The sequence below is a fragment of the Pelodiscus sinensis genome, chromosome 25 (assembly GCF_049634645.1).
Source record: "Pelodiscus sinensis isolate JC-2024 chromosome 25, ASM4963464v1, whole genome shotgun sequence".
In the NCBI taxonomy this organism is placed as follows: domain Eukaryota; kingdom Metazoa; phylum Chordata; order Testudines; family Trionychidae; genus Pelodiscus; species Pelodiscus sinensis.
This window is the reverse complement of record NC_134735.1, coordinates 14918563-14945528: the sequence shown is the minus strand read 5'-3', so window position 1 is coordinate 14945528 and position 26966 is coordinate 14918563. Positions and strand designations below refer to the sequence as shown.

Genomic DNA, 26966 nt, shown 5'->3' with positions numbered 1-26966 from the left:
AGTCTACACGCGGATCTTTCGGAAAATAAAGCCTTTTCCAAAAGATCCCTTATCCCTTATTTTATGCTAATGAAGCTGGGGAGATTTAAATCCCCGCTTCATTAACAACTGCGATACGTCTAATTTGCATCCCTTTTACGGAAAAGGGATGCAATCTAGATGTAGCCAGTCTGTTTAGCTTGTAATCCTCTTGGTAGGCCTCACGTGAGTCTGTTCCAGCACCCGCTGCAAGGAGGCCTTGGTCTAGTTTGGGGCCTCTTGGTGCTACTGGAACCCCAGTAAATGAATAAAATAAATCTATTAAACAACACCTACACCCAATTGTTACTGAACACACTTAGGCCGCACAACCTTTCTTGACAGTATACATCAAGCAGAAACCTCTTCAAAGAGAAAACCTTGTTCCCCCAGACTCCAGCTGGCTGGTTCCAGTGAGTCCTCTACCAGCGATACGATAATGCCTCTACTTAAGAGATATTCCCTTTATTTAGTGATCACTTTTGCATTGCTCCTTGTGGGCCCAGGTTGTTCCTTTAGCTCTGTGAAACGAATTGATCCTTGTCCACATCCCAACAAACCGTGATCAGGCTCACAAATTCCAGCCTCCCATTCCACATTACCTGCCCCCCTCAGCAGCAAGGCCAAGGAGGAAGGATGGGCCAGAGGTTAGGGTACTAGCTGGAGATGGGTTCAAGTGTTTGCTCTGCTACAGACTTCCTGCATGACCTTGGGCAAATCACTTATGAGTGTTGAGCCTCAGTTCTCATCTCTCTCACAGGGATGACAGCACTGCCCTGCAAAGTGTTGGGATACTGCAGCAAGGGAAGACATACAAGAACCAGAGACAGCAAGTGCAGAATTGAGTTCTAAGTCTGCCAAACTCACTTCAGCACCAGAAATGCCACCATGTTCAGCACTCACAGTGCCCCAGGGACCAGACTTATGTCCAGACTTACTAGCACAGACTTACTGACCAGCCCTTAAAGATCATGACAGTTCTTGTTTCCAAAAGACATGACAAGGGGTTTAATGCAAACAAGTACGTCAGAGTGGCCAGACTGGGTCAGATCAAAGGTTCATCTGGCCCAGTGTTCTGAATTGGTGGCCCTGAACAAGAGGCACAGTGGCCAGGTGGCCCAGGTGAAATGAACAGAACAGGCAGTTTTCAAGGGATCCAGCCCGTCGACCATTCCCAGTTCTGGCTAACAGAGCCAGGGACACCGGCCCTGCCATCCTGGTTAACAGCCCCCCAAATCTGATCCAAAGAGCTTTGCTGAGTGTAATGGAAATTCTGTTCCAACCCGGGCAGTTCCTCTAGCAGACGGCCAGGCAGAGAGGCCAGGCACACAAGAGACCCCAAACTATATAAAGCAAAGCTCTCGGTGCAAGTCAGAGGTGCAAGCGTCCCCAGAACAAAAGGCTGTTGCTACAGAGCCATTCGTATTGCTGCCTCCAGCGTATGAAGTGATTCTGCTGTAAGTGAAAGCAGATAACAGGGAGACAAGATCTCTATGAAGACGTAAAGTGATAAATTGCCTGTGGGATGAAAAGCGCAGAGCTCAGCTGGAATCTGCCGGAGCCCCAGTGTAATCAGAAGGGCGCCAGGAGTCCAGGGGTGGGGGCTGGGTTTTGATTCATTGCTGCCCAGATGTAAGAGTGCCCTGCTTGGTTTGAAGAAAGGAAAGCGGTTCCAGTCTCAAACGACCCTCCCTTCATGCCACGGGCAGCGTGGTCAGAGCGTCCCTACTGCTTCACGATGCTCCTCTCAACACCATCCTCTCTTCCCAGACTGGGGGCACCCACCGGGCCACCACGACATCTGTAACCATTGCTGATGTTTGAGAGTTAAGCCTGTACATGAGAGACAGCTTGGCCCAGGGGCAAGGGGCTAGCCAAGGAGTCCAGAGGACCTGGCTTTGACAATCACTTGCCTTGAGTCATGGCATGGCTATGTGCCTCGGTTTCCCCACCCATTACATGATGGTAATGATCATGACTTTCCTTTGTAAAGAGCTTTCCAGAGGTGCTAGGTGCCATCATACAAAGAAACAACAGAGCCTGCTTGTCATCTGTTCTTCCCTCCCTCCCTCCCTCCCTCCTTGCTTTTTTTGCTATTTCCAAGTCACCCACCGCTTCAGTCTCCATGCTGACTTGTAAGGGGCTCCTCCGTATATCTAAATACACAACGTGCACCTACATCTCGTACAGGATTTCAGCCACTCCCTGCTCTCTGACCTGGGCAGTTCCTGCAGCAGAGATCCCGGCAAAGAGGCCTGGGTGAAATTTCACAGAGCAAAGCCCAGCAGCCCTGTCTGTGCCCGGCTCGGAGCAAAACTGCCAAGCAAGCCCAAGTCGCTTTCCCGAGGGACTTGTATCGGAGCACTGGCTTCCCTCCGCCGCTCATGCCCAGTGGGCGCTCGAGCACAGAACCAGCCATGGCCTCGGTTCTGCTAGGGTATGGCTAGACCGCTGGGGGTTTGGGATACCGGAGGTGTCCTGAAAAAACTCCGCCACGTCCAGGGAACGCGTTTGCTCTTTCGCTTTTTTTTTTTATGAGCAAGAAGGGGGCTTTCGAAAGAGGGGTTTTTCCCAACATTTGGCCCAGACTAGACAGGCCAGATGTTGGAAAAGCCTCTTCTGACAAAAGAATCGGAAAAAGGTTGGCTAAACGCTGAGCGCATGTTGCGTACCTTCTTCTGACAAAAAAAGTCTAGCCGTATCCCTAGAGAATGATACACTGTCTGCAGGGCCCCAGAACCAAGGGGGCAGAGTCTCCACAGCTCAGCAGCCGCCAGAGCCATCGACTCCTGCGCTAAAGCAGCTTGAAATGTTTCTGTTGGGAGCTGGTGACACTACCGCCCAGATCCTCAGAAGTGGGCAGGTGCCGAACTCCACTGATTACAAAAGGAGGCTGGGGCCTACATGCCTTTGAGGAGCTGGGCCGAGGCCCGCTTTGCACCGCTGCCAGCGGGGGTACGTGGCTGCGCAGAATCACAGCCCAGCACTCCAGCAACAGAGGGAGAGAGACCGAGGACCAGACACTGTCTCTGGCCGGCCCTCCCTCCCGTGGTGAGCGGGCGATGGCTCCCAGGGAGCACACTCACGTCGGTTAAGGCCGCGTTGATGTAGTTGTTACTGTCCCCGTCCATGGAGATGAGGAAGGGAAGGCAGCGGTCCGGAGGCAGGACGTCCATGCTGCGGTTCTTCTCCCGGTTCCGCGGCAGCAGAGCAATGCTGCACTCCTCCACGTCCAGGTGTGGTGTGACCGAGTTCAGTGTCTGTGGGGCACCAGCACCGGGGTTACTAAACAATCCTGACCCCAGGTTCCCTGTCCATCAGGGCTAGGCAGTCTGGGACCTGGACTGATCGGGCAGTTCTGCTCAGTGCTCCCGTCCCCATGCAAGGCCTGAGCTGTCTGGAGCCCCGAGGGAGAAGTGAGGAAAGGCTGCTCTCGGACCCCCCCCCCCGGATGGAGGGGGGGAGCTTCTGGCCTCCGGCAGGCAGACACTGTCTGCAGCAACAGGCTGTATAAGTCTAAGCTGAGGAGAGGGGTGGGGGCAAAGCACTGGGGAACAGGAAACCTGGTGGCTTTGAACTGGAGTTCCCAGGAATGTCTTGCCCCAGCGGGAGGACTGGTAGCACCTCTGTAGCCTCCACTCCGGCCCCCTCACCTGGAATTCCTCCCGCAGCTGCGAGGAGTTGCTCTGCGGTTCTATCCTGACCATCTCCTTGTACGTGGGCTTGAATTCACTCACTGGGATGGCGGTCTCCCCACACAGGCAGGCTTCCAAGATGGCGTCGTGGATGAAAACGTACTGCTCCTTCACAGGGAGGGAAGACACCGGCATTAGCAAGGGGCTCCAGGGAGCCTGGAAAGGGAGTTCTCCTCCTTTCTCCCCTCTAGGAGGCCCTGGACATACCAGGACTCGCTGCTCTCTCAGGGGCGCATGCACAGGACAAAGGCTGACTCTGCTGCCCTGAGCTGGCTCTGTGCTGGGTGAAACGGCCCAGCGCTGCCTGTCGGGGGAGCCCTGAGGGAAGGATGAAGCCCACTGCCCGTGGCTCTCCAGATCCTGCAGACTCGCTACGTTTGCTGAGGCCATTCCTGGAAGGACGCTGCCGGACACAGTGGCAGGAGACAGACCAGCTATCGGTGGGGCAGGAAGGGCTGGGCAGGGTCCCCAAAAGAGTCACCGAGTTTAAGGCCAGAAGGGGACCATCTAGTTGGACCTTATACTGCAAGGCCCAGTGTCACTGCTTGTCCAGGCCTGGACGGCTGACCTGGGACGTGAGTGCAGAGACCTTCAGGGGTGGGAAGGAACCTATTGAGAGCTTGGGGCCCAAACACAACAGGGACAAGCACCTTAGCATATCACAGATATCTTGCTAATGAATTAAGATCGGTGCTGATTACTCACTCAGCGCCAGGCCTAAGGGGGTTCCGCGTAGGGAACCCAGGCTGGCCACTGGGGTGTCAGAGAGAGGCAGGGGCTGTCTGTGCTCAGTCGCCTCAGTACCAAGTGTCCTTTAGCTGCATCCCAGCTCAGTCCTGTCTCCTGCTGGCACCAGGCCATGTACCTGAGAGGGAAAAGCGAGGGCGACGGAGGCTGGGAAGGCAAGTCTCCTTCCCGTGCCCTCCCTACTCACCTCGGTCTGGATCATGTTGATTCTCCGCGAGCACAGTGTCTTCACACAGTTGTAAATGTCCACAACCCCCTCACACTCGGCCATGTCCAGCATCACGTCCAGGACAATGTAACAGCCCGTCCTTCCAGTACCAGCACTAGGGCAACCAGCGGAGGGAAGGGCGCAAACAAAATAGGCTCAGTATTACGGGGGTGACGCCAGCAACACTGATCAGTAACGTCAACTGCCAGCACGTGTACACACCCCACACAGGTAACGCACAACAGACACACACACGCCACACAAAGGCACGCGTGACACGCCACACGCACACGAGACCAAACCCTCGCCAGTGAGCCTGTGCCTCCTAGAGCCAGAGCAGCTCCAGTTCTGCTGACGCTGGCAGCACAGGTGCGTACCTGGGGCGAGGACGGAGCAGCAGTGCAGCAGTGCAGGTCTCAGCCTGGCCGATCACCCGAGTACCGGCCAGGTGCAGCCTGTGGGGAGCCTGTGCTGCTGCAGCTCCGCTGCCAGGGGCCTGAGCCAGCAGGATCAAGGCTCGATGCGCTACAGCCACCGGATGTGTCTTCCCAGCGCGGCCAACCCGCTCACCCCATCAGGCAATCACTTCTCTGAGCCGTACCTAACCCAGACAGGCCAGGAAGGGATTTGCTCCCCAGAGGCTTTTACAGTGAAATACTAATTTCTGGGGCTGATGAATCACTCGCCGTGATTATCAGTGATTAGAGACGAGGGGAACTAATCACACTCCTTGCCTCCAGTGAATGAATACTGATGAGGCAATTGACAAAGAGAAATCAAATACAAAATCCCTCTCATTCATCATCTCCTGCGTGTGTGCCCGGCAGAGGAAGAGCCAGGAGCCTGGGGCGCGTTCAGAGGACAGGCACTTTCTGGTCTGTTTCAGGTTCAAACCGGAGGCCTAGCTTCTCATGCCTTGCCCTGCCAGCCAAGGCAGCAGGGGTGGAGATCTTCACCATTCTGCATGGGGATTTCTGGTACAACAGGGGCCAGGGCCGAACTCAGATCCCCACCAACACAGGTTAACTGGGGCGGAGTGGCTAAGCCAATTCACTGAGAAGTGCATCTGAAGGGCTTGTCTGAAGGACAAGCAGCCCCAGAGCTGGGAGTGTCTCAGTGGAGAGGAAGGAAGCGCTGTGGGGAGAGCGGAAGGAAGGAGGAAGGAAGGCAGAAGTCAGCAGGACTAGCTGCTGCTTGTTCCTAGGGAAGCTCCCTGTGACAGCGATTCAGAATTCTCTTCCACGCCCTGCCCTGAACTGCTGAGCTGTGTTGCCATGTGCTGCTAAATAGCTGCCCGGCTCCTCCCTTGAAGTGGCTGCATTTCTGTGAATGGTAGGAGATTCCTGGAACCGGTCACCAGCTGGGGACTGTGGGGAAAACCCCCAACAGAGGAGTCTGTGGTCTTAAGAGTGTTTACAGGGGTCAGCCGCCTACATTCCCATGAAAAGCCCACCCCAGCTGGGACTCCCAGCCTCCAGGACAAAGCCTGCTCTAGGAACGGCTTGGGGGAGTTCTCAGGCCTGTGCTATGGGCAGGTCAGATTGGATGGTTCCAATGGCCCCTCTGGCTTTGGAATCCATGGATCTCAGTAGGATCCTGAGCTTACAGCCGGGGGCACTGAGCAACACTCCAGTCACAATGGGCGCTTGCTGGCAGGGTGAAGGGATCCCAGCTTGAGGGGGCAGCCTGGGGGAAAGGCACCTTGAGTTTCTACTGAGGCTGAACAGATAGGTTCTGGCTCCGGGCTGACCTGGATTCATTTCACCAGCCTGTAAATTCCCCTCGGAGGACACAAAGGCCCCTCCACAGCGTTCCAAGCCGCGAGTGTTGGAATACCCACCCGCCCCAACTGCCTCCTATTTCAGAGGCACTTGCTACCCACCAGCCTGGCTAAGAACGTTTTACGGCTCAGAACCTTCACCCAGGGACCGACCCCCAGCCATAAGCCAGGGTCTCCTTCCTCGTGCAGCTGCCGAGCCACACGCTTCCTAGCTCCCTGGGATGTACTTTACTGCCATTGCCCCTGCAGTGAGGTCTCTGGAGTTCTCCAAGCAGCCTCCGCCCCGGGCTGGTTCTCACCTGCAGTGGATGACTATGGGCCCTGCATCGGGGGGCGTGGTAGCCTTCACTCTGCGGATGAAGGCCAAGAGCCCAGTGGCGTGGTAAGGCACCCCGTGTTCGGGCCACGACGTGAAGTGGAACTGCTTCACCTCATGCCTTGCCGAGTAGCCCCTCTGCAAAGGAAGCGGAGGGCAGGGTGAGGCTGGAGGCATGCAGGAGGCAGAAGCCGAGGGCCTGGAGATCCAGGGCAATGGAGACCCAGGCTAACTGCAGCTGTCACTGGATTCCAGACAGCAGCAGATTCACCACGTCAGTGATCACCAGTTCGTGGCTGCAGGCTCTGATGGCTCACGTGCGGGAGGTTTGAGGCAGGCACCTCCTCGGCCCTGCCCCTGGTAGGGCCTTCCCCTTGGTTTCAGTGTGGGGTGGGGGACATGCATCCAGGCAGAGGGACTTGCTGTGAGGCCAGGCGGCCAGGCCGAGTCGCTGCCCGAGGCAGTGAGCCAGTGTGCACCCGCTGGCAGGGAGGCTGAACAAAGCCATGCCCCCCTCCCGGCTGTGACGCTCTCCTTCCCTTGCTCCAGGCCCTGCCCCCCCACCCCCCGCCCGCGCCCTGCTCTTCAAACACCCTCCCCTCCCAAATCTCGGACACGGAGCATCCCCAGCACCCCTGGGCAGCCAGGGTCCTGGGGTCACTGGGTCACAGCAAGACAAGCTTCCACCTGGTGGGCAGCACTGCCCCCTCACTTCAGCCCAGCAATGACGATTGAGCAAGCGAGCCACCACCCAGGCCCACAGCACTCCAAAGACAGGCCCTGCCATGGTATCATGCCAAGAGCCCCTCACCTGCCAGGGCTCCCCTCCCCACCACCAAGGCTGCCTTTGCTGGGGGGTACAAGGACAGCAGCACTTTACCAGCCAGTTAGTGCAAGGTGACGTTCCTCTGGCTGTGTATGTGAATACGCCTTTCGCCCCGGCTGTGGAATCAGATTCCCGGGGATCAGCCTGCCTGGGCACTGCCAAGTACGCTGTCACTTAGGCACACACACGGGTTCTGTAATGCTCCATCTCTGTCCCTTGGGCAGCTGTTTACACCTTGCCAGGGCGAGCTTAGGGGGACTGGGTTAGGGGTCTGGGTCTAGGGGGAGATGAAGTCAGGGTGCTAACATGCTACTCAGTGAGAATGGGGATAATTTACACACACGGGTTCCTGGTGTAAATTGAGGGGAGAATCTTGCCCCATGTCTCCAGTGCCCCCTTTCAGGATACAAGTTCACACTTCTGCATGGGCCCCATGGATCACCCAGCCTAGCGATGAGCTAAGAAGCAATTGCGAAGGCCTGTGTGCTGGCAGGGTCATGGACAGATAGTCCAGGTACCCTACAGCTGCATGGTCTCAGCTCTTTTCCCATCAGCAGTGGTGGGGTTAAACACAGACCGACCCTTTGGCAGAGATCTCCGGGGCACCACGGAACAGCCTGGTACTGAAAGGCCTCGTTCCCAGGGTGCGGTTGGGCACCGAGCTCCTACCGGAACAGTCATTTCATCTTCCTGGAGCTGAGGGGGCCCGTCACACCTCTTAGGGCCCAAGGTACCAGCCCTCCCATGATTTCCATGACACCGGCACTGGCGGGTGGAAACAATCATTCATTCCCGCTGCAGTTCCACGGGCTCATGCTGGCATGAGAGCAGTCCTGCCGGCCTGGCTGGAGAACGCCTCCTACCTGCCTGATGGCCACAGGGCATGGTTGGAGGGGCACAGAGAGCCTCACTCGGAGGCTTGGGTGCCACTGAGGCACAGGGAATGCCCTGAACAGCAACACACAGCAGTCTTCCCAAGGGGGAGATGGAGCCAATGGAGGAAGAGGCTCCCCAGGGCGAGACGGGGTGGGAGGCATAGCCCAGGGTAGCGCACTCGAAGGAGTGAGGACCTTAGGGGTGTTCCTTATGGAGCTGACCCCCAAGCCCGTTGGAGTCAACAGGAGTCTGTCCATTGTCTGAACTAGGCTTTGCTTCAGGCTCCTGGTGAACAACTAACTGACCAACCCCAGCATCCCGGGCCAAATTCTGCCTCATGTACCCCTGTGTAATCCAGAGTGACTCCAGAGAAGCCAGTGCCGGTTCACACAGCTGTATATGAGGAGACGGTTTCCTTGTGGGCTCCAGATGCACATGCATGGCGGTAGCTCACTGTATGCCAGACTGGGGCATTCCCTGGCCCTCAGCAGCTGCAGAGGGCTTGTGGGTTTGTTGCTGGCAGCATCCCCTTCCCTGGAGAGCACAAGGGACTGGCCCATATGAGTCTCAGTGCAACCTGCCCCGGGATAGGCCACTTCCCACATCCCCAGGTTGAAGCCTGAGCAGCCCAATGCAGGAGCTTACCCTCTCCAGGGCGAAGGTCCGGACAGCGTATTCCGCCAGCATCTCTGATTTGACCAGGCTGATTTTGATGTCTCCGTACATCTCGGTGTCGTCCGGCCAGTACTTGGAACACTTCACCTGCCACAAGCAAACAGACCAGGCTGTAGCACTGCAGGAGGATGGGCCCTAGCAGACCCGAAGCTGTCAGGGAGAGGAAGGGAACTGGCCCCTTACCCTTCCCACCTCCACCAGCTTGGTGATCATCACGATGCTGGAACAGTGCTCCTGCCACACCATGCGCCAGAAGTCGTACACCATTTCCTGCTTGGGGCCTGAAGGATGCAGAGGAAAAGAACAGAGCCCCAGTAAAGGAAACCACTCTCCTTAGATCCCAGCAATGCCTCCCCCGAGATCAGAGCCCCAATGCGCTTGACCAAGAGCAGTCCTGGCTCCCCCTGCTCACTTCTTTAGTAAACAAAACCCCTTGGGAGTCTGAGGCTAAAATCTCCCCTCAGTGAAATGGAATCTTCCCCGCCTGGCAGCACCCTCCTTTGTTACTGCAGGAGGCAAGTGAGCAGGGCGCCGGTCACTCTGGCTGGCTACGGCAGCGCCCCGGGTGTGCACCCAGGCTTGTTACTGTAGGATTTCCTACACTCCATGGGGTTGCATGCAGGGATATTTTCCCTTGCCAGGCTACTTGTGAGTGTTGGAATTGCACGTTCTGCCTTTCTACCGCAGAGGTAGGCTGTGGACGCTGGTTTGTTGTGGTAGGGTTGCTTGCACTCCGTGGGGTTGCATGCAGGTCTGACATGGGCGCTAGGACTGTGACCTGTGTAATTGTAGGGCTGCTCCGGAGCTCTGAAAACTCCTTGAGAAGTGCAGGGCTGGTCGTGGTAACGGACATGAACTCTGGAACCCTTTGATCTGAGCCCAGTCCTGAGAGACTCTGAAGTGCCGTGTGGGGATGAAGGGGTTAAGGAAACCTTCCTCTTCTCCCCCGGAAGAGGCCCTGGCCAATGAGAATCGACCCCCCTGTCTCAGAGAAGCCATTTGAATCAGATCCAGGAGCTGTCTCCACTTTGGGACAGAGCCAAAGGCCCCTGAAGTCAACCGGAGTCTTTCCATTCCCTTTAATGTGCTTTGGCTCAGCCCGCAGCATGGCGGTGCCCGTTTGGCCTTCAAAGCCCTGGGCAAGAACAGGCTGTGCACCAGGATCACTCATGAGGGAATCTCCGTTGTCTGGCTTGGTGCTAGTGTGCTGGGATCACTTTCCGGGCTCCAGCCCAACCTGCACTACGCCCTGATTTCATCGCCTGCCTAACGCGTTCCAAGCCAACGCCAGGAGGGCAAAGCTGCAGCACTGGAGCCCCGCGCATGGTCTGCCCAACGGCCCGGGGAGAGATGGAGAAGGCGACGCACCTTGAGTGGCTATGAAGTGGTTGGATCTGTGGTAACCCTGCAAGGGAAGAAGATTCTGTTACACCTCTAAGGAAGGAGACCTGGGCAAGACACAGCTGACGAGCCATCCTCCCTGGGGGCTGCCACGGAGCCCCTGTTCCCGCTGAGCAGCCCGATGGCCAGCTCACCAGAGCACTGGCCATGGAGAGAGGGTAACGCCCCGGCACGACCTGGCAGCGCTGTGCATCCCCAGGCAGGGGAAGACCCAGGTGGGGTTTCCCTGTAGCGAGAGCTCTAAACCCCATCCTCCGAACATGGGTACTTGTACCGGGAAAAGGAAGCCAAAGTCTTGCTCGGACTCTCCTGGTACCTGGCAATGCCGGGCGGGAGAGGCCAGGAGGAGGTGAGTCAGTAGGATGTCTGACCGGCGTGCCATGCCCAGGACAATCTAATGATGCCTTTCTCTAAGGGGTGCTCCGAGCCCCAGACACACCCTTCCTTACAGCCCGGAAAGTCCTGCACAGGGTGCTGGCCAATGAGGAGACTAGGCTAACGCCACGGAGGGAGACAAGGGCTTTCTGACCTCAGTCCCTAGGGTCTGTCTACACGAGGGGCTGACGTGTGGTGCCCAGCTTGAGCAGACACACACGTGCACTTTAAAACCAGTAGCGGAGTCGTGGCAGCGCAGCCGCGACAGCGAAGGCACGGGCTGGTTGTCCCGACTCCTCGCCCGTGCCCACCGTTGCCAGCTAACAACTATCTCTAGCATCCTGCCTGGTGAGAGTGAATAAATCTGTCTTGCACCCGGAGCACCAAGCGGGGATGTAGCCATAGGCACGTAGGCTGGGTGGGACCTCGAAAGACCATCAAGACCGCCCCCTACAAAGAAGAAGGGTTAAATCTCTACCTACGCCTGCTCTCCCCTGCCCCCACCCAGGTGTTTGGCACATGGGCGTGACCCGTGGGAATTCGTCTCTTGGTAGCGAGGGGGTGGGCAGCCTCCCTTCTCCTGCAGGGAGTGGGGAGAAGGGAGAGGAACGAGAAAGAATGCGGAGGAACGGAAAGGGGGCAAAAGGGAGAGGGAGCAGCCAGGACCCAGAAGGGGGAGCAACAGACAATCAGAGTAGAGGGCAGGCATGGGAAAAATGGCAGGGTGAGGAGGAAGAGTCTAAGGGGGGAACAAGCCCTCCTAAAGGGGGGGAGGAGAGAGAATTGTCCAAGATCCTTGGCGCAGACTCTGTGACCCCCTCCACCCACCTCTCGACTCACCCAGCCCCTTCCCGGGCCTTTCTCTCTGCAGCCGGCTGTGGCCACAGCACGGAAGCCAGAGATACATGCGGAGGCAGGTGTCTGTCAGAGGCCCCCTGCTCACACAAGCAGCGCTGCCGAACATTTGAAGGCTGCAGGTATTGACACTGTGAGAGCCTTGTTAATATCACCATCCCAGCAGCCATGGGCCGGTTCACTCTCCTCCTTTATCCAAGCCAGGCCATTCCCTGCAAGCCTTGCTAACTGCCTCGGAAAGCTCAGCCCAAACAGCGGAGCAAAGCTTAACAAGCCCAATCACAGCGCAGCAGGGCTCCGGCTGCAGGCGAGGAATGTGCAATTTCAGCAGGGTTTGTTTCCAGGCGGGGGCGCGTCGGGAGCAGAGCGGCAGACTTGACCGTGCTTTAATAATGCAATTGCTGGAGATCAATAAGGAAATAAAAAACACAAACCCCTCTGAGGGCAGCCAGACTGATGGGCAGCCGTACGGATAGATCAGAAACCACCGTGATCTGGCTGCAGAAGGAGGGCGCTGAGCTGAACACCTGCCATCCTGACTCATTAATGCTCAGGCCCCTTGCAGCTGCTCGGGGCTGTAAAGAGCCTTGTTTGCGTGGGGGAGATTGAGATAGGATGGGCTGAACTCCAGGAGCCCAGAGGTCCCTGCTAGTCCTATGTGGACACTCTCATTCCAGCGCTGACTCATTGGATCCAAGGCTAGAACGGGCCATCGGGACCACCTAGCCTGGCCCCCTGCGAGACCCAGGCTGGAGAGCTGCCAGCACAGAGCCTCAGGAAAACGTCCCAGCTTGATTTTTAAATGAGCGGCTTCCTTTGAAGCATTTGTTTAAACTGCCTGGCTACGTCTACATTGGCACCCCTTTCGGAAAAGGGATGCTAATGTAGCACTTTGGGATAGGCAAATCCGCGGGGGTTTAAATATCCCCCGCGGTATTTGCATTAACATGGCTGCCGCTTTTTTCCGGCTTGGGGAAAAGCCCGAGAAAAGCGCCAGTCTAGACGTTATTCTCCGGAAAATAAAGCCTTTTCCGGAGCATTTCTTATTCCTACTTTCAAGCCGGAAAAAAGCCTCCCAGCACTGGCCTGGCTTGAAGTCACACCGAGAAACCCTGCCCTCGTGAACAGCTCTCCGTGCCAATGACAATCCAGTCCTCTGTGCCCTGCTGCCATTGCTGGGCCTGATTGCCCCGGCACTACGGCCACTTTACTCCAGTTGGCCCGAGTAAAGGTACCTCCCAGTGGGGGCACGGGCGATTCGTGTGCACCCCGAGGTCCCTTGGCATTGCCACAGCGGTGCAGGGAGTGCCGAGGAGGATCAGACACGGGCGAAGGTATCCTCACAACCCTGCTTGTGGCAGCGAAGGGCCTTCCTGGCCCTGCAGATGAGGACCTGAGAGAGAGACGATGGGGCAGCGACCTGGCCCAGGGCACATAAGGCATCTCTGGCAGAGGCAGGACTTGACCCCAGACTTCTGAGGGGTAGCTAGTGCCATCTAACAAGCACCTGCTTGGAAGGGAGTCCCCAGTTAGTGTCTTGGAAGGAGCACAGGACGGGGGAAGAGAGGAGAGGGATACAGGTACTTACTTCTCGGTTTATCCGAATCTTAATGATCCCAACCAGGCACAGGGTGAAAAGAAAAAGAGATCAGAGGAGGCAGATTAGTAAGGGCCAGTCCGAGAGACAGATCAGAACATGGCCGGGGGCAGGAGGGGAAGCGGGTAGCAGACCACAGACAGCAGAGACAGGGAGCAGCACTATGGGGGACTTGGCCTTGCTGCTGTGACCCCGTTGGATCAGCTGGGCAGAATCAAGCAATGAGGAGGGCCCATCCCCTTAAACCTCAGGCAGGTGTGGGGAGGGGCCTTGGCTCTGGTTAGATGAGAGCTTGCCAAGGAAGATGTGTGTGAGCCCCCAGACTTCGCCAGGCTCTCCCACCCCAGCCGAGAGCTGAGCAGTGCTGGCAGGCTCAGGGGACCCTGCAGCACCTCACAGAATCACCAGCGCCCGAGGCCTCAGGCTGAATTCCCAAGCACACAATGGAAGGATCAATCTGGCACCAACCATGAAAACTTCCCCCACTGTCCTGCCATGCACCCCACCCTGATTATTCCAGGCCCAGGCATCCCCTGCCCTGTCTGTGCCGAGACTGACCACTGGACACCCCCATCACCCGGCCTGGGCGTCCCTCCCCGCCCTGCCTGTGCCCTCAGCCTGACCACTGGACACCCCCATCATCCGGCCTGGGCGCCCCTCCCCCGCTGCCTGTGTCCTCAGCCTGACCACTGGACACCCGCATCAACTGGCCTGGGGGTCCCTCCCCGCCCTGCCTGTGCCCTCAGCCTGACCACTGGACACCCCCATCACCCGGCCTAGGCGCCCCTCCCCCCCGCCTGTGTCCTCAGCCTGACCACTGGACACCCCCATCACCCGGCCTAGGCGCCCCTCCCCCCCTGCCTGTGTCCTCAGCCTGACCACTGGACACCCCCATCACCCGGCCTAGGCGCCCCTCCCCCCCCTGCCTGTGTCCTCAGCCTGACCACTGGACACCCCCATCATCTGGCCTGGGGGTCCCTCCCCACCCTGCCTGTGCCCTCAGCCTGACCACTGGACACCCCCATCACCCGGCCTAGGCGCCCCTCTCCCCCTGCCTGTGTCCTCAGCCTGACCACTGGACACCCCCATCATCCGGCCTGGGCGCCCCTCTCCCCCTGCCTGTGTCCTCAGCCTGACCACTGGACACCCGCATCAACTGGCCTGGGCGCCCCTCCCCGCCCTGCCTGTGCCCTCAGCTTGACCACTGGCTCCCCCCAGGCCTGTCTCTGCTGTTCCATTTCTGGTGCCCGCCGCACGAGGAGAGACCTTGGTCCACTGAGATGGGGAGGAAATACCGTGGAAGAAAGAGGGAATGAGAGGGAGCGAGGAAGAGCAGGAGAGAGGGAGGAGCTGGGGGAGGAGTCCTTGGGACACTGAGGCAGGAACAGCGAGGGCCAAACAGCACAAGGAGGGCAGGCTGGGCCCTGTCATGCAGGGGCAGGGTTGAGACAGACAAACTCTCTGCCGCACTCCAGACATGCCTCCGAGGGGAACCCGCCTCCCTCCACGCACTTGCTGGACTTTTGGACCTTCCCGTACAGCACACGCGTGGATACCACCGATCCCCATGCTGCCCCGCCTGTCCTCCCGGGAGCACGTGGCAGGGCCCCGGGTACTCACATCGATGTAGTTGGCATTGATATAATCTGAGTTGGGGTCCCCGAGCAGCGGGTGCAGCTTGACTCGATGCCGGTCGTCTGGAGAGCAAGTCAGACAAAGACACTGGGATGGTGCAGAAAGGGGGCAGCCTGGGAACAAGGGGCCGGGGCGCCCTGCGCTGCCCAGCACGGCTCTCAGTGCCCTGGCTAGTGCTCCCCACGGTGGCAGGCTCCTTATCAGAGACTCTGGGATGCCTCTCACTCCTGATCTGCACCCCCCTGCGACTCCAGTCCTGCCTCCACAGCCCCCCACCGCCACGGGTGACCCACAGCCCCACTGCTCTTCTAGTCCTGTCCTCTTCCCTGCCCACAGCAATGCCTCAGCTCCTGACTCGGTCTCTTGCTGTGCCAGTCCTGCCGTCACCCCACCCGCATCCGTGCCCCGCACGCCTGGCCCAGAGCCCCACTGGTCTATTCCAGGGCCTCTCATGAGCAGAGAACCACTGATCATAATGTCAAACTTCCCAAGATCAGAGCAGGTGACAGGAGCCTGGATACCAGGGGAGCTGTGTGCGGGGCAGCAAAGAACCACACGTGGCTCCTGAATTGCAGGCTGAGTATCAGGGCACAAGCCTGCGAGGTGAGGAGCAGCCCACCGCCCACCCTGCCAGGGTCTCGCCCCTTGAGCGAATGCTCCGTCCAGGGGCCAGCGCGCAAAGGAGCCCGCTGGAGAGGAAGAGCTCCCGTTAGAGGGAAGAGCTCCCTTTGGGCACAGCTGCGCCAGCCTATGGGGAAAAGGGCGAGGCCCACTCAGAGATCCACACGTCTAAATCCATGGCTGAGTTAGCATCGTGTTTCCCACGCCCAGGGCTGTACCTGAGGCTCCCGCGAACAGCAGAGAAAGCAAGGAGGAGACCGGGAGTGGGTTGGTGTAAACCAGCATGTCCTGGGTTAGCCCCAAACTCAACCTGGCCTCATGTCTATCCCAAATAAATCGTCCTGAACCTCGAATTTCCCACAGGTGCATTCAATTTTCCTTGTAGGAAAGCACCTCCCCCCGCCCATGGCTTTGGGGTTTGCAAGGGAGAGTCATGCTTGGAAGAGGCTGCACTGGTACATCGCACCAAGCCTCAGCTCGCTGGCGGGGCAAGGCAGTGCTTCTCTGCTATGCGATCCCTGGCCCCTGGGAACAGTGGCATTGCCACGGCAGCTGCAGGGCCGGAAACGCGACTCTCTGCCGAGGTCTGCACAGCCGTGGCTCTGGCAGAAACGGCTCTCTCGTGCTTCGCTTCGGCCTCCCGCTGCACGTTGCCTTCCGATTTCCGATTCCAGAAAGCAGTCTGGAATCCACCACACAAAAGGAAAGTTGTGCTGGGCTGTACCCACTCTGAGAACACGACCGAGCATACGTGGCTCCCAAAGGGATGCCAGAGCCTGCAGCAAGCGGAAATCGGCAGCAGGGAGTTTGTGCTGTGGTGCCAAAAATAGCCGGAGACATTCGGCTTCCAACTGGCACTTGGACCCATCCCCCACCCCACGCTCTGGGGTCTACACAACTGCTTTTAGCGCCACAGCGGAGGGGAGCCAGCAGCCCAGGCTCTGTGACTCGCTGCGGCGGGTTTCCGCTTGCCGCACAGCCTAGGGATAGGACAGTCCCGACAACCGTTTCAAGGCCTGGTCCCAGGCTGACTGACGCCAGGGCAGCACTTGTCATGGATTCCCTTTGGCACTGACCTGGGTCTGCCTGAGGCTCGGGTTGGGCCAGCCTCTTCCCAGGGTGGGGCTGAGGGGGGGCTGAGTTCCCCCTTGCCACAAGGCCACGCTCCAGCTCCTCCCTGTGCCCTTGAGGCCATGCCCCTGGCCAGGCCTGAAGCTGGAGCCAAGCAGTAGTAAAACTCAGCCAGGGAGCGCTGGCCATTGTGGGGTGCTCTGGAGTCCCAGACCCCTAATATGCCTTGGGTCAGGGACCCAGGCCAGCCTGGACGGGGTGGGGCTTCTGGGGGAGAGGAGCTGAGGATGGGGCTACATAGGCCTTTTGCCTACTGTAGACATGCCCTGACTGTCAGGTGTAGGGACCTGGCCATAGGAGCAGCTGCAGGAGTAAAGCGCAAGGACCAGGAATCCATAACACTAAGGGTTAGTACAGCGCCTCGCCCCACAGGGCCCAGCCTGCCCGTAACCTAGTGGGGTTTCTCACAGCATAGGAGGCAGTGCAGCCCCAGCCCGAGCCAGACCCAAGCACAGAATGAACGGACACCGTCCCTTAGCCAAAGCGCCCCAGCACAGGCCCCCCTGCTGCACTCCGCAGCCCTGCGCAGTCGCTCTGCTCCTTCTCCCTATGAATTGGAGGGATTTTACTCTGCAGGGAAGCTGCCCCACCCCCACCCCCAATCCTGGCTGGACTCGCTGCAGCTATGCTGCTCCACAGCCAGCCACTCTCCAAAGCTTTGCCAGGGCATCTCCTGCCTGACCCGGATCGCCCCCATCAGAATGTAAAATCCCAATGAACCAGTTAACTGGTTAAACCGCTCCAGTCTGATGACAGCAGCCCCCATCCCCATCCAGCTGGCTTCTGGCTCCCGGCTCCTGGCCCCAGTCCTCCACCCATGGCAGGCAAGGTGAGGCTTAACGGGTAAGCAGCTAACTATTCCCCATTCACCTCCCTACACCTTGTTATTCCAGACATGCTCCGAAAGGCAAACCTGCCAGTGCCTCACAGGCTTCCAGTTCCAGGCCTGCCCCACTGCATCTCTCTTCTGCACCACTGCCCATCAGTCACGAGCTACTACCTACCCGCTCCCCACCCCCCCCCCATCTCTGCCTGTGCACCGCCTCAGTGATGTGCAGCAACCTGTGCTGTTCCTGCTAGGCAGAGAAGGAAACACGAGTGAGGCCCTGCGAGGGATGGAATGAAACCAGCAACCACGATGAGACCCGGGGCAAAGCATAAGCAGGGTTGTGGAGTGAAGAGGCCAGCACCTGAAGCCACAAGCACGTCAACTTTCTGCACCTGCGTCCCCTGGGCATTCTGAGGAGTCTGGGCAGAGGTTTCAAAGCAGTCAGGCAGATTTTTCTGTTCTTTTTAAAGCCTTTGTCTCAGGCACTTACAGGTTGGCATGTGATCCTGTCTCCCTTTGGTCTTGTCTTTCTTCTTGGATGCATCCCAGCCTTCAAAGAAACTCTAAAGAAAGCAGAAAAGTCTATTATCTATCCAAGGGATAGATACGTGGGATTCCCTCTGACAGCCCCAGCAGCAAATGCCCTCTCACACTGCTCCAGATGTTGCGGTCGGGCACAGTATCCATTGCAGTTTCATCCAGCACTCTGACAGAGGAGTGAGGCGGAGGGGCAGACACATAGATGGCTTTGTTGGCGCTTTCCCAGTTGCTGATCAGGGGAACCCGCACCCAATGAGCTAAATGTCCAGAACATCAAAGGGTCCCAAAACAGAAACTTTCAGGCTCATTGTGATGCGATGCTGAGTTGCAAGGTCACATCACACCGGCGGGAAGCCATTCCCCAGCTTCACAACCCTGCACCAGCCAGTGACTGAGCTGAGTCAGCAAGTCAGTTTGAGCAAGTCAATGTTACCTCCGTTTTCCCATTTGCAAAATGGGGCTAAACTCTGCCTTTGAGTCATAGGATACGTCTGCACAGCAGGACTAAAGCCCAGGTAAGCTACGCAATTTCAGCTATGTCAATTGCATAGCTTACGTTAAAATAGCTTCTTTGGCCTTTTGGCGCTGTCTACACAGCAAGAAGTCCAAGGTAGAGCACTCTTCCTCCACCTTCCCGTATTCCTTGTCAAATGAGGCTTACAGGAGTCGTAGTAAAAAGTCCTCCAGCTCATCAGTATTTCAAAATAACTGCTTGTAGTGTAGATGTGGACTATGTTATTTGGGAATAACACTGCCGTGTAGATGTATCCATAGAGTGGAAGGCCAGAAAGGCCCACCGGTCTGCCACCAGCACCTACACACTAAACCCAACAACTGAAATCAGACCAAGAATTACAGCCCACGGGGACTATTATGTGCCACAGGCAGAGAACGGGGGGCACTGAGGTGACCTATGCCGGAGGCCCTGCCAATAGCAAGGAAATAACATTTGAGCCCAGATACCTGTGACAAGTGACACCCCCCAACACACTGCAGAGAAAGGCGAACCCTCCCCCCTCCTCTGAGGTCACTAGCAATCTGACCTGGGAAGAAATTCCTGCCCACCCCAGAGTCCCTGAGTGCACGAACAAGAGCCAGCGGCCAAGCACCTGAGAGAGACAATGCACAGACCCACTGAGAGCCCTGGCCCAGCCCTGCCCTCTGTCCCATCTCTAGACACAGAGAAATGACTGGTTCAAGGCACTGCCTCCTGACACTTCCTACAGTGCGTGTAGCAGGGCTGATGTCCCAATTCCTTGATGTCCCACAGGCCTGGCTATTGAAATGCTCCAGCACTATCAGGACCAAAATCCACGAGCCTTGGCTTTCAATACTCTTCTCTGGCCAGGGACCATACGCATGCACGTCCGCATGTGCACACGCACGCACACACGGGTACATTTGGAGCTTCTGTGTGCCAGATACACATTTCAGTTGCATCCCAAAAACACTCAAATTCAGATAACCACAAATTGCTTATTTCTCCAGGTCTTTCCTTACATTTGTTCTCCCCCTTGATCAGACGGGTGTGTAATAACAGCAACATTCATGGATCAGAATAAAAGGCAGAAAGTGGAAGGAAATTACATGTTTTCTCCCCGCCCATAATATCAAAGTGCTTTTCAAATGATTAGTTTTAAGCCCATATAGCAGTTTTTCAGGCAGACCTAAAGATTATAACTAACCATGGTTTGTCCAATACATAAAGGAGGGGGCGAAAAGGTTCTTGCACTTGAAAAAAGTGAACATTAAACAGTAATTGCACTGGGGTATTTCAATAGCCAGGCCTGTGGGACATCAAGGAATTGGGAAATCAGCCCTGTGACACGCACTGTAGGAAATGTCAGAAAGCAGATCGCGCTGCAGCCTAAGAAGGCAGGGACGGAAGCATTAACGACGCTGGGGGCATACGCGCTCTGCATGGACACGTGGCCGAGGCTGGCCTGCTGCGGCGCAATGGAGCAGAGTGGGTCTCTGGGACAGGGCAAGAGGGCAGGAGAAAGGAGCACCCAGCATGACAACGAAGGGCAAATCAGATATTGGCCCTGAAGCCAGCCATGCTGGGCAAGGACAGAGCCCAACGGTATTTAGGCGCCTACCTCCCAGGGGAGTTAGGCCCCTAGATATCCTTGAGGATGTGCTCCCTGGTGCTTCACGCCCGACTTCAAACCCCCATTGTTCAGATGAGCGCGCTTCCTGCAGAAATACCCCAGCATGACACGGACCTGTGACCCGCCCTCCCTTGGCTACATCGGGGTGGGCACGGGAAGCTGGTACAGGCAAAGGGGATGAAAGCACAGGGTAGCAGACAGGATTCCCCTGCAACCCCCAGCTCTTACCTCATACTCTTGCTTGAAGCCATAGCCCTCTGCTGTCTTCATCTGGTTGATGTGCTGGAGGAGGTCGGCCACTCGGACAGCAGGGTGGAGCTGCCCGGTGTGGTACGGGGAGCCTTTGCGCCCGCACTGGCGCCGGGGAGAGCCTCCGAGCAAGCTGCTGGACTCGTTCACCGCACTGCTGCGCTGATCACCTGGGAGCCATGTGGGGAACGGGCACAGGAGTAGGTCAGAAAGCCCCACAGCAGGTTGAGGTGCTGGGCTAAGCAGTGTTAGGCTGGGCTGGTACTCAGATAGGAGACCCCAGATGCTCCGCATGCTGCAGGGGGTGACAGACTTTGGAAGGACACAGCACAAGCCCAGTGGCCAGTGCAGAGGGGCTGGCATTAAAACTAGCATTGTAATACTTCAGCACAGCCTAGCAAAGGGAAAACAAAACCTTGTTAATAAACAAGTGCTTTGATGAGGGGAAAACTGTGTTCTGGAGCAATCGTGAGATTTCTAAGGCCAGAAAGCTCCATTAACATCTAGCCAGAGCACAACACGAGCAAAAGCCGTTGGCCTGTCATGTCTGTGTGAAGCCTGCACCTTCTCCGGGAGCTAGAGCCGATCTCTCAGAAAAGTACCCGGTCCTGTCTCAAAGACTGATGGGTTTGAGAACCTGCCACACTCTGAGGTAAGTAGTTTCAGTGGTTAGATTGTCTTCACAGCTGAAACTGTGTCTTAGTTCTAGTCTTGATGTCATAGAATCATAGAATCATAGGACTGGAAGGGACCTCGAGAGGTCATTGAGCCCAGCCCCCCGCCCTCAAGGCAGGACCAAGCTCCGTCTACACCATCCCTGACAGATGTCTATCTAACCTGTTCTTAAATATCTCCAGAGAGGGAGATTCCACCACCTCCCTTGGCAATTTATTCCAATATTTGACCACCCTGACAGTTAGGAATTTTTTCCTAATGTCCAATCTAAACCTCCCTTGCTGCACTTTAAGCCCATTACTCCTTGTCCTGTCCTCAGAAACCAAGAGGAACAAATTTTCTCCTTCCTCCTTGTGACACCCTTTTAGATATTTGAAAACCGCTATCATGTCCCCCCTTAATCTTCTTTTTTCCAAACTAAACAAGCCCAGTTCATGAAGCCTGGCTGCATAGGTCATGTTCTCTAAACCTTTAATCATTCTTGTCGCTCTTCTCTGTACCCTTTCCAAATTCTCCACATCTTTCTTGAACATGTCAATGGACTTCACTGCCATTCCACGGTTAAGTAGCACTTTAAAGACTAACAAGATAGTTTATTAGATGATGAGCTTTCGTGGGCCAGACCCACTTCCTCAGATCAAAAGATAGCTTCCCCAATTATCAGTGTAACTCCCTTTTTCCTCCCTGAGTTACTGGGGAGCAGGTCAAACTCACAGGTGTGCCTGGGCACTTGGTGTTTTAACCCACCCCCAAAAAAAGATCCTGAGCACCCCAGTGGTGATGGTGTTTAGTTGGGGAAAGCCCTATCCACCCCTTGCTGCAGTCCCTTGCTGGCAATGAATGTAAAGTGGCAGTGCCTCCACCTGGCTGGCCTTGAACACACACTGGTGTGCCTTGAGAGCCTCCAGGAACATACTCATTCCACTATAAATCTGGATCTAATTCCAGAACAACTACAAATCATTTATATCTAATAGAACACTTTAAAATAAACAATCTTTACTTAATTTGAATAAACAGGGGTTAACAGATTAGCAATGAATAGCATTAACAAACACATATCAATGATTGAAGCTTATATAGCTAGACAACAGTGACTCCACCCCAGAGTGTGCACACCCTTAGACTCAGTCCCAGGCACTTGCTTGCATTGGCGTGCTGATGTTGCAGCTGTAGTGAGGGTTTGGTCCAGGCTAAACAGCAGCTCTGTCCCAGGCAGCATTTCTTCCAACAAGGCCCAAACTTACTGCCTCGTGCTGTGCCTATAGGAAGCAGCCTGCTAACTCCCAGTTCCAACAGGCATGTAGTAGCTGCATCCAACAGCCCCTGCACTGGGTCAGTGTCCTCGGCAGCAGCCTGCCTCCCCCTCTGGTTCCAAAATCCAAGGCAGAATCCCAGACTGCAAGACCCCTGTCTTCAAGCACATGGAGAGAGCAGTCCTCTCTCTCCCCAGAGTCCTCCCTTCCTGGTTTTTTTCCAAGGGCTCATGGGAATTGTAGTCTGGATTGTAGCACACAGGGTCTTTTCAGAATAAAACAGAGGCCCCTTTAGGAAGGGGACTACATCAGCTTAATTTTTTTTTAATTAATGGAGATTGCCTATCTCCTAGAACTGGAAAGGACCTTGAAAGGTCATTGAGTCCAGTCTGCTGCCTCACAGCAGGACCAAGTACCATCCCTGACAAATTTTTGCCCCAAATCCCTAAATGACCTCCACAAGGATTGAACTCACAACCCTGGATTTAGCAGGCTAATGCTCAAAACACTAAGCTATCCCTCCCCCTCTAATATCATTAGCTCACAGACATTTACCTCCCCCCCATCCCCCTTCTGTTCTAAAATTTGATTTGTTCTTTTCATGTGTGTGCATTTTTTTATTGTATCCTTTAGTATATATGGTCATGTCAATTTTCTTCCACTATTTGATCTGAGGAAGTGGGTCTGGCCCACGAAAGCTCATCACCTAATAAACCATCTTGTTAGTCTTTAAAGTGCTACATAGTCCTGTATTTTGTTTCAGCTAGATCAGACTAACACGGCTACATTTCTATTACTATTCCAGGGTTAAGTTACTCAATAATTACACCCATGTAACTGGGAGTAGAATTTAGCCCATGCTGTGTTTGGACCAAATTCAGCCCTGGTCTGTGTGTTGCATGATAAGCCATCGCTGTCTTGCTCGCTGATTAATATTCAGGATTACCCAAACGCTCCCACCAGGAGCTCTGAGCTAAGAGCACTGTTTGACGCAGAGCAGTTCTCCGGGTGGCAGCACTGTTTGCCTACAGCAGACAAGTATCTCCTCCGTAGGATTGTGTTCTGGCTGTGCTTACCCTAACAATGCTGCTAAACAATCCTTTCTGCCTCGTTCATACACTCCAGGGGTTCCTTGCATCTGCTAGAAAATGCCACAGAACCTGCCCTACCCACGTTCATGTGATGTCTAGTGTGTGCGTCTCGGCGGTTTGGAAAAGTTACGGCTATGTCTACATAGGCTTTATCAGAAAAAGGTACGCAAGTTGCACTCCGACAGTTTTTTTGGAAAAGGCTTTTCTGAAATTTGGCCCATCTACATTGGACCAAATTTTGGGAAAAAACCTGCTTTCGGAAGAGCCCTTCTTCCTCATGGGAGAAGAAAGACAGGACTTCCAAAAGAGCGTGTCTGCTCTTCTTAAAAAACAAAGCAGAAGAGCAGACATGTTCCCTGGACACGGCGGAGTTTTTCCAGGATATCTCTGGTATCCGGGCAAAACCCCGTTGTGTAGACGTAGCCTAGGCAGGGCTGGCCCGAGCCATTCACGCACCCCGGGCCCCGGGAGCACGGCGCATGAGCAGCCCTGCCCCCGGGCGCCCAGCGCATGCGCAGCCTCACCCCCACCCAGTCCTGCAGCCCCATGCAGCACCTCCTCCAATGGGGCACCCCGGGCGGTAGCCTGGTCAGCCCGTAGCTTGGGCTGCTCTGAGCCTAGGGCAGGGCTACATGTTAGCGGAATGCAGGAAACCCCACCCATGGAATAGCGCAGGCAGCATGCAAAGAAATCAGACACTTGGGTAAATGTCTGAGTCCCTGGGTAAATGATCCTCTCAGCCTTTATGAAGGGAACTGATTAGAGTGGGGTGATGCAGGGGAGGGAGGGATGGGACCAGGGCACAGGAACTGGAGTGAATGAGGATTTGTAGGACACTGAACCCATTTCCAAGTACTGACGATGGTAATTTGCAATTATGCACAACAGCTTCTTTCAGCCAAGGCCCCTTATAGCCATTAACTGGCCCTGTCCCCGGTCTCTAACACCAGTGCCAAAACACACGCGAGACTTGGCTGAGCTGCCTCCGGGTGACAAGTGCTGGCACAGCCTGCCATTCCCAACACCAGAGAACGTCTCCGGTGCTCTCCCCAGTGCCAGTAGGAACCGTTATTTACTCATTTGACACATGAGGAAACTGAGGCACGGAGCAAGACTGGAAACAGTCATCCAGGAGGTCAGGGACAGAACTGGAACCTGAACCCAGGACTCCTACTTCCCACTCTAGACTCTAAGCCGGGGTGGGCAATAATGTTAGATGCGGAGGCCACTTCAGAAATTTTGAAGTGGCCCCGGGCTGCCCCAGAAGGAAGGAAGGGGCAGGCCCAGGACATTTCCATGCTTCCCTGCCCACAGGACCTGACTGGCCTGGGGGGGGGGGGGGAAGTGACTGACCCCTCCAGAGAGAGTCCCCAGCTGTTCTGAATAGCGGGCGGTCCCCTCTAGGTGCCCGTGCCCCTGGCGGTGGGAGGAGACTTTGTGCGCTCCCCGTCCCCAGGTTCATCAGGGCAGTCTCTCGCTCCCTGCCCCCGCCCTGCAAGGGGGTGCCACACTTAGGCTATGTCTACGCTGAAGAGCTTTTCCGGGTACCCGACGTTCCCCCCAAGGAATGTGTTTTCAGAACAGTTTCCGAAAAAGCAAACGTGTTCTTTCGACATCCCTGGACTCCTCATCGTATGAGGAAGCGATGTTCCAAAAGAGGAGGGTTTTCTGAAATTTGTCCCAGTGTAGAGGGGCCAAATTTTGGAAAAGTCTCTTCCGAAAATAGAGCGGAAAAAGAGGCACAAATTGCGGTTCGCCGTGTGCGTATCTTCTTCTGACTTTTCTTTGCAGTCCAGACACAGCCTTAGAGCCAACCACCAGCTGAGCAGCGTGTTCTCTGCTCGGTTCTAAGCACCACGCACCCCTTGCAGGGCAGGAGGAGACTTTGTGCGCTCCTCCCTGCCCCCAGGTCAATCAGGGCCTGAGGACAGGGGGGTCGTGCAAAGTCTCCTCCCACCCTGCCCGTCCTGCGAGGGGCGCCCGGCGCTTAGAGTCAATCCTGGCAGTTGACTCTAAGCACAACACGCACTGGCGGGGGAGGAGACTTGGTGCACTCCCCCGGCCTGAGGCTGGATCCAGCCTGCAGATGTCCTTTTGTCCACCCCTGCTCTAACCACTAGAGAACACTCCCACTTTATTTTCCAGGAAGGAAAAGGTGGAGGGAGCGTGCAGAGCCAGGCTGTGTCCGTTTGTCAGCCGCAGGCAGCTCAGCCAGGCACAGCGTGTTTCGGCAGCGCTGCCAGAGAGCTGGGACAGGGCTCTTTTCTTCTGTTAGAGAGAAACGTCGCACTCCTGCTCAGGTTGGCATCTCTGCCCCAGAGCCGCTTTCTCCGTTGCCTGGCGGGATGGACAGGGGCCCTCATCAGCAGGGGAATGGCCTGTTTTCTTCCTGGCGCTTCCCAGAAGGGGGGCCCAGGAGGTTCCCTTCAAATGCTGCAGCAAGCACGGCCTTGCAGCAGGATGGTACAGTCCAGACGCTGCTCTCCCACTCGCCAGCATAAACCCAGAGCAGCTCTACTGACAGCAATGGAGCTACGTCCAGAGCTGTAAGAAGCAGGAGCAGAATCAGGCCCTGAGTCCAACACATTGGGGCCAGCAGAATTGCTGGGCCCGGGGCAAGGTAGGTCGGGTGGTTCCTGGAAAGGGCGGGGCCTCAAATGACAGTGGCGGGGCTGCCATCCCCTGTCCCCATCAGCTTTAATAGCCACCCCCTCCCCACTCGGTCTTCATAGCCAGGAGCAATTAACGGGCCTGGACTCCAGCTGCCACGTCCACTGCTGCAGCACTGGGCCCTGGGGCAATTGCCCCCTTTGCCCACCCTGCCAGCAGCCCTGGGCTAACATGGAGACGCCTCTTCCTCATGCAGGGCCCTTCCCCCCAAACTGAAGCTAAATCCACTCCCGGCAGGAGATGCAGCCCCACTGGCCGCAGGCTGCGAGCTCTCAGGTGCTGCCGGAGAAAGTGCTCCTAGGAACCAGTTTTGTTGAGAGCGTTTCAAGAAGCCACAATGGGGCAGTAGCTCCAAAATAATACACCTCCCCAGAGCTATCAAAGAGGGAGTGGCTGCCCTCTGGGCTTCTATTGTCTATGAGACAATGCTGGGAACTACATTCGTCCTGTCCTTTGCACAGGGAAGACGGGCGCAAGCAGCATCTTGATGCTATAGTAACAGATGTTATTAGCATATGGTTGAAACTAGGGCATAGAACGAATTATTTTACAACTAAATCAGCTTAGAAATGCATATGCCAGCGGGTGTGAAATTATTAGTCTCCCTCTCACACGAGCAGAGCACCTTTCCCCTTGCCAGACCCACGCTGCCGACGTTATCCCCCACACTCCGCACAAGCCGAAAGCCTGGATCCAAATCCACCCTGGCTCAGGCCGGGGTTCTCAGACTTCCAGTCCGCACCCAGACCTCAGCTTTGCGAATGGCTCCCGCTTTTCAAATCGGGGCCA

At 56.2% G+C, this 26966-nt stretch overlaps 1 protein-coding gene across 3 annotated transcripts in view; it reads right to left on the bottom strand.

The window, feature by feature from the left end:
* The window catches only part of PTPRU (protein tyrosine phosphatase receptor type U), a 271696-nt gene that overhangs the window by 30444 nt on the left and 214286 nt on the right, over positions 1-26966 (bottom strand). For 2 of the 3 annotated variants that reach the window (XM_006112017.4, XM_006112020.4), the window contains exons 16-26: positions 20465-20655; positions 18076-18148; positions 14990-15066; positions 13361-13378; positions 10510-10546; positions 9325-9422; positions 9112-9228; positions 6748-6902; positions 4648-4783; positions 3672-3821; positions 3105-3278 (exon numbers count right to left, since the gene is read on the bottom strand). In XM_006112017.4, coding sequence (XP_006112079.2) covers positions 3105-3278; positions 3672-3821; positions 4648-4783; positions 6748-6902; positions 9112-9228; positions 9325-9422; positions 10510-10546; positions 13361-13378; positions 14990-15066; positions 18076-18148; positions 20465-20655 — 1226 coding nt within the window. The remainder of the gene's footprint in view (positions 1-3104; positions 3279-3671; positions 3822-4647; positions 4784-6747; positions 6903-9111; positions 9229-9324; positions 9423-10509; positions 10547-13360; positions 13379-14989; positions 15067-18075; positions 18149-20464; positions 20656-26966) is intronic. The other variant, XM_006112018.4, reaches the window with a different exon arrangement.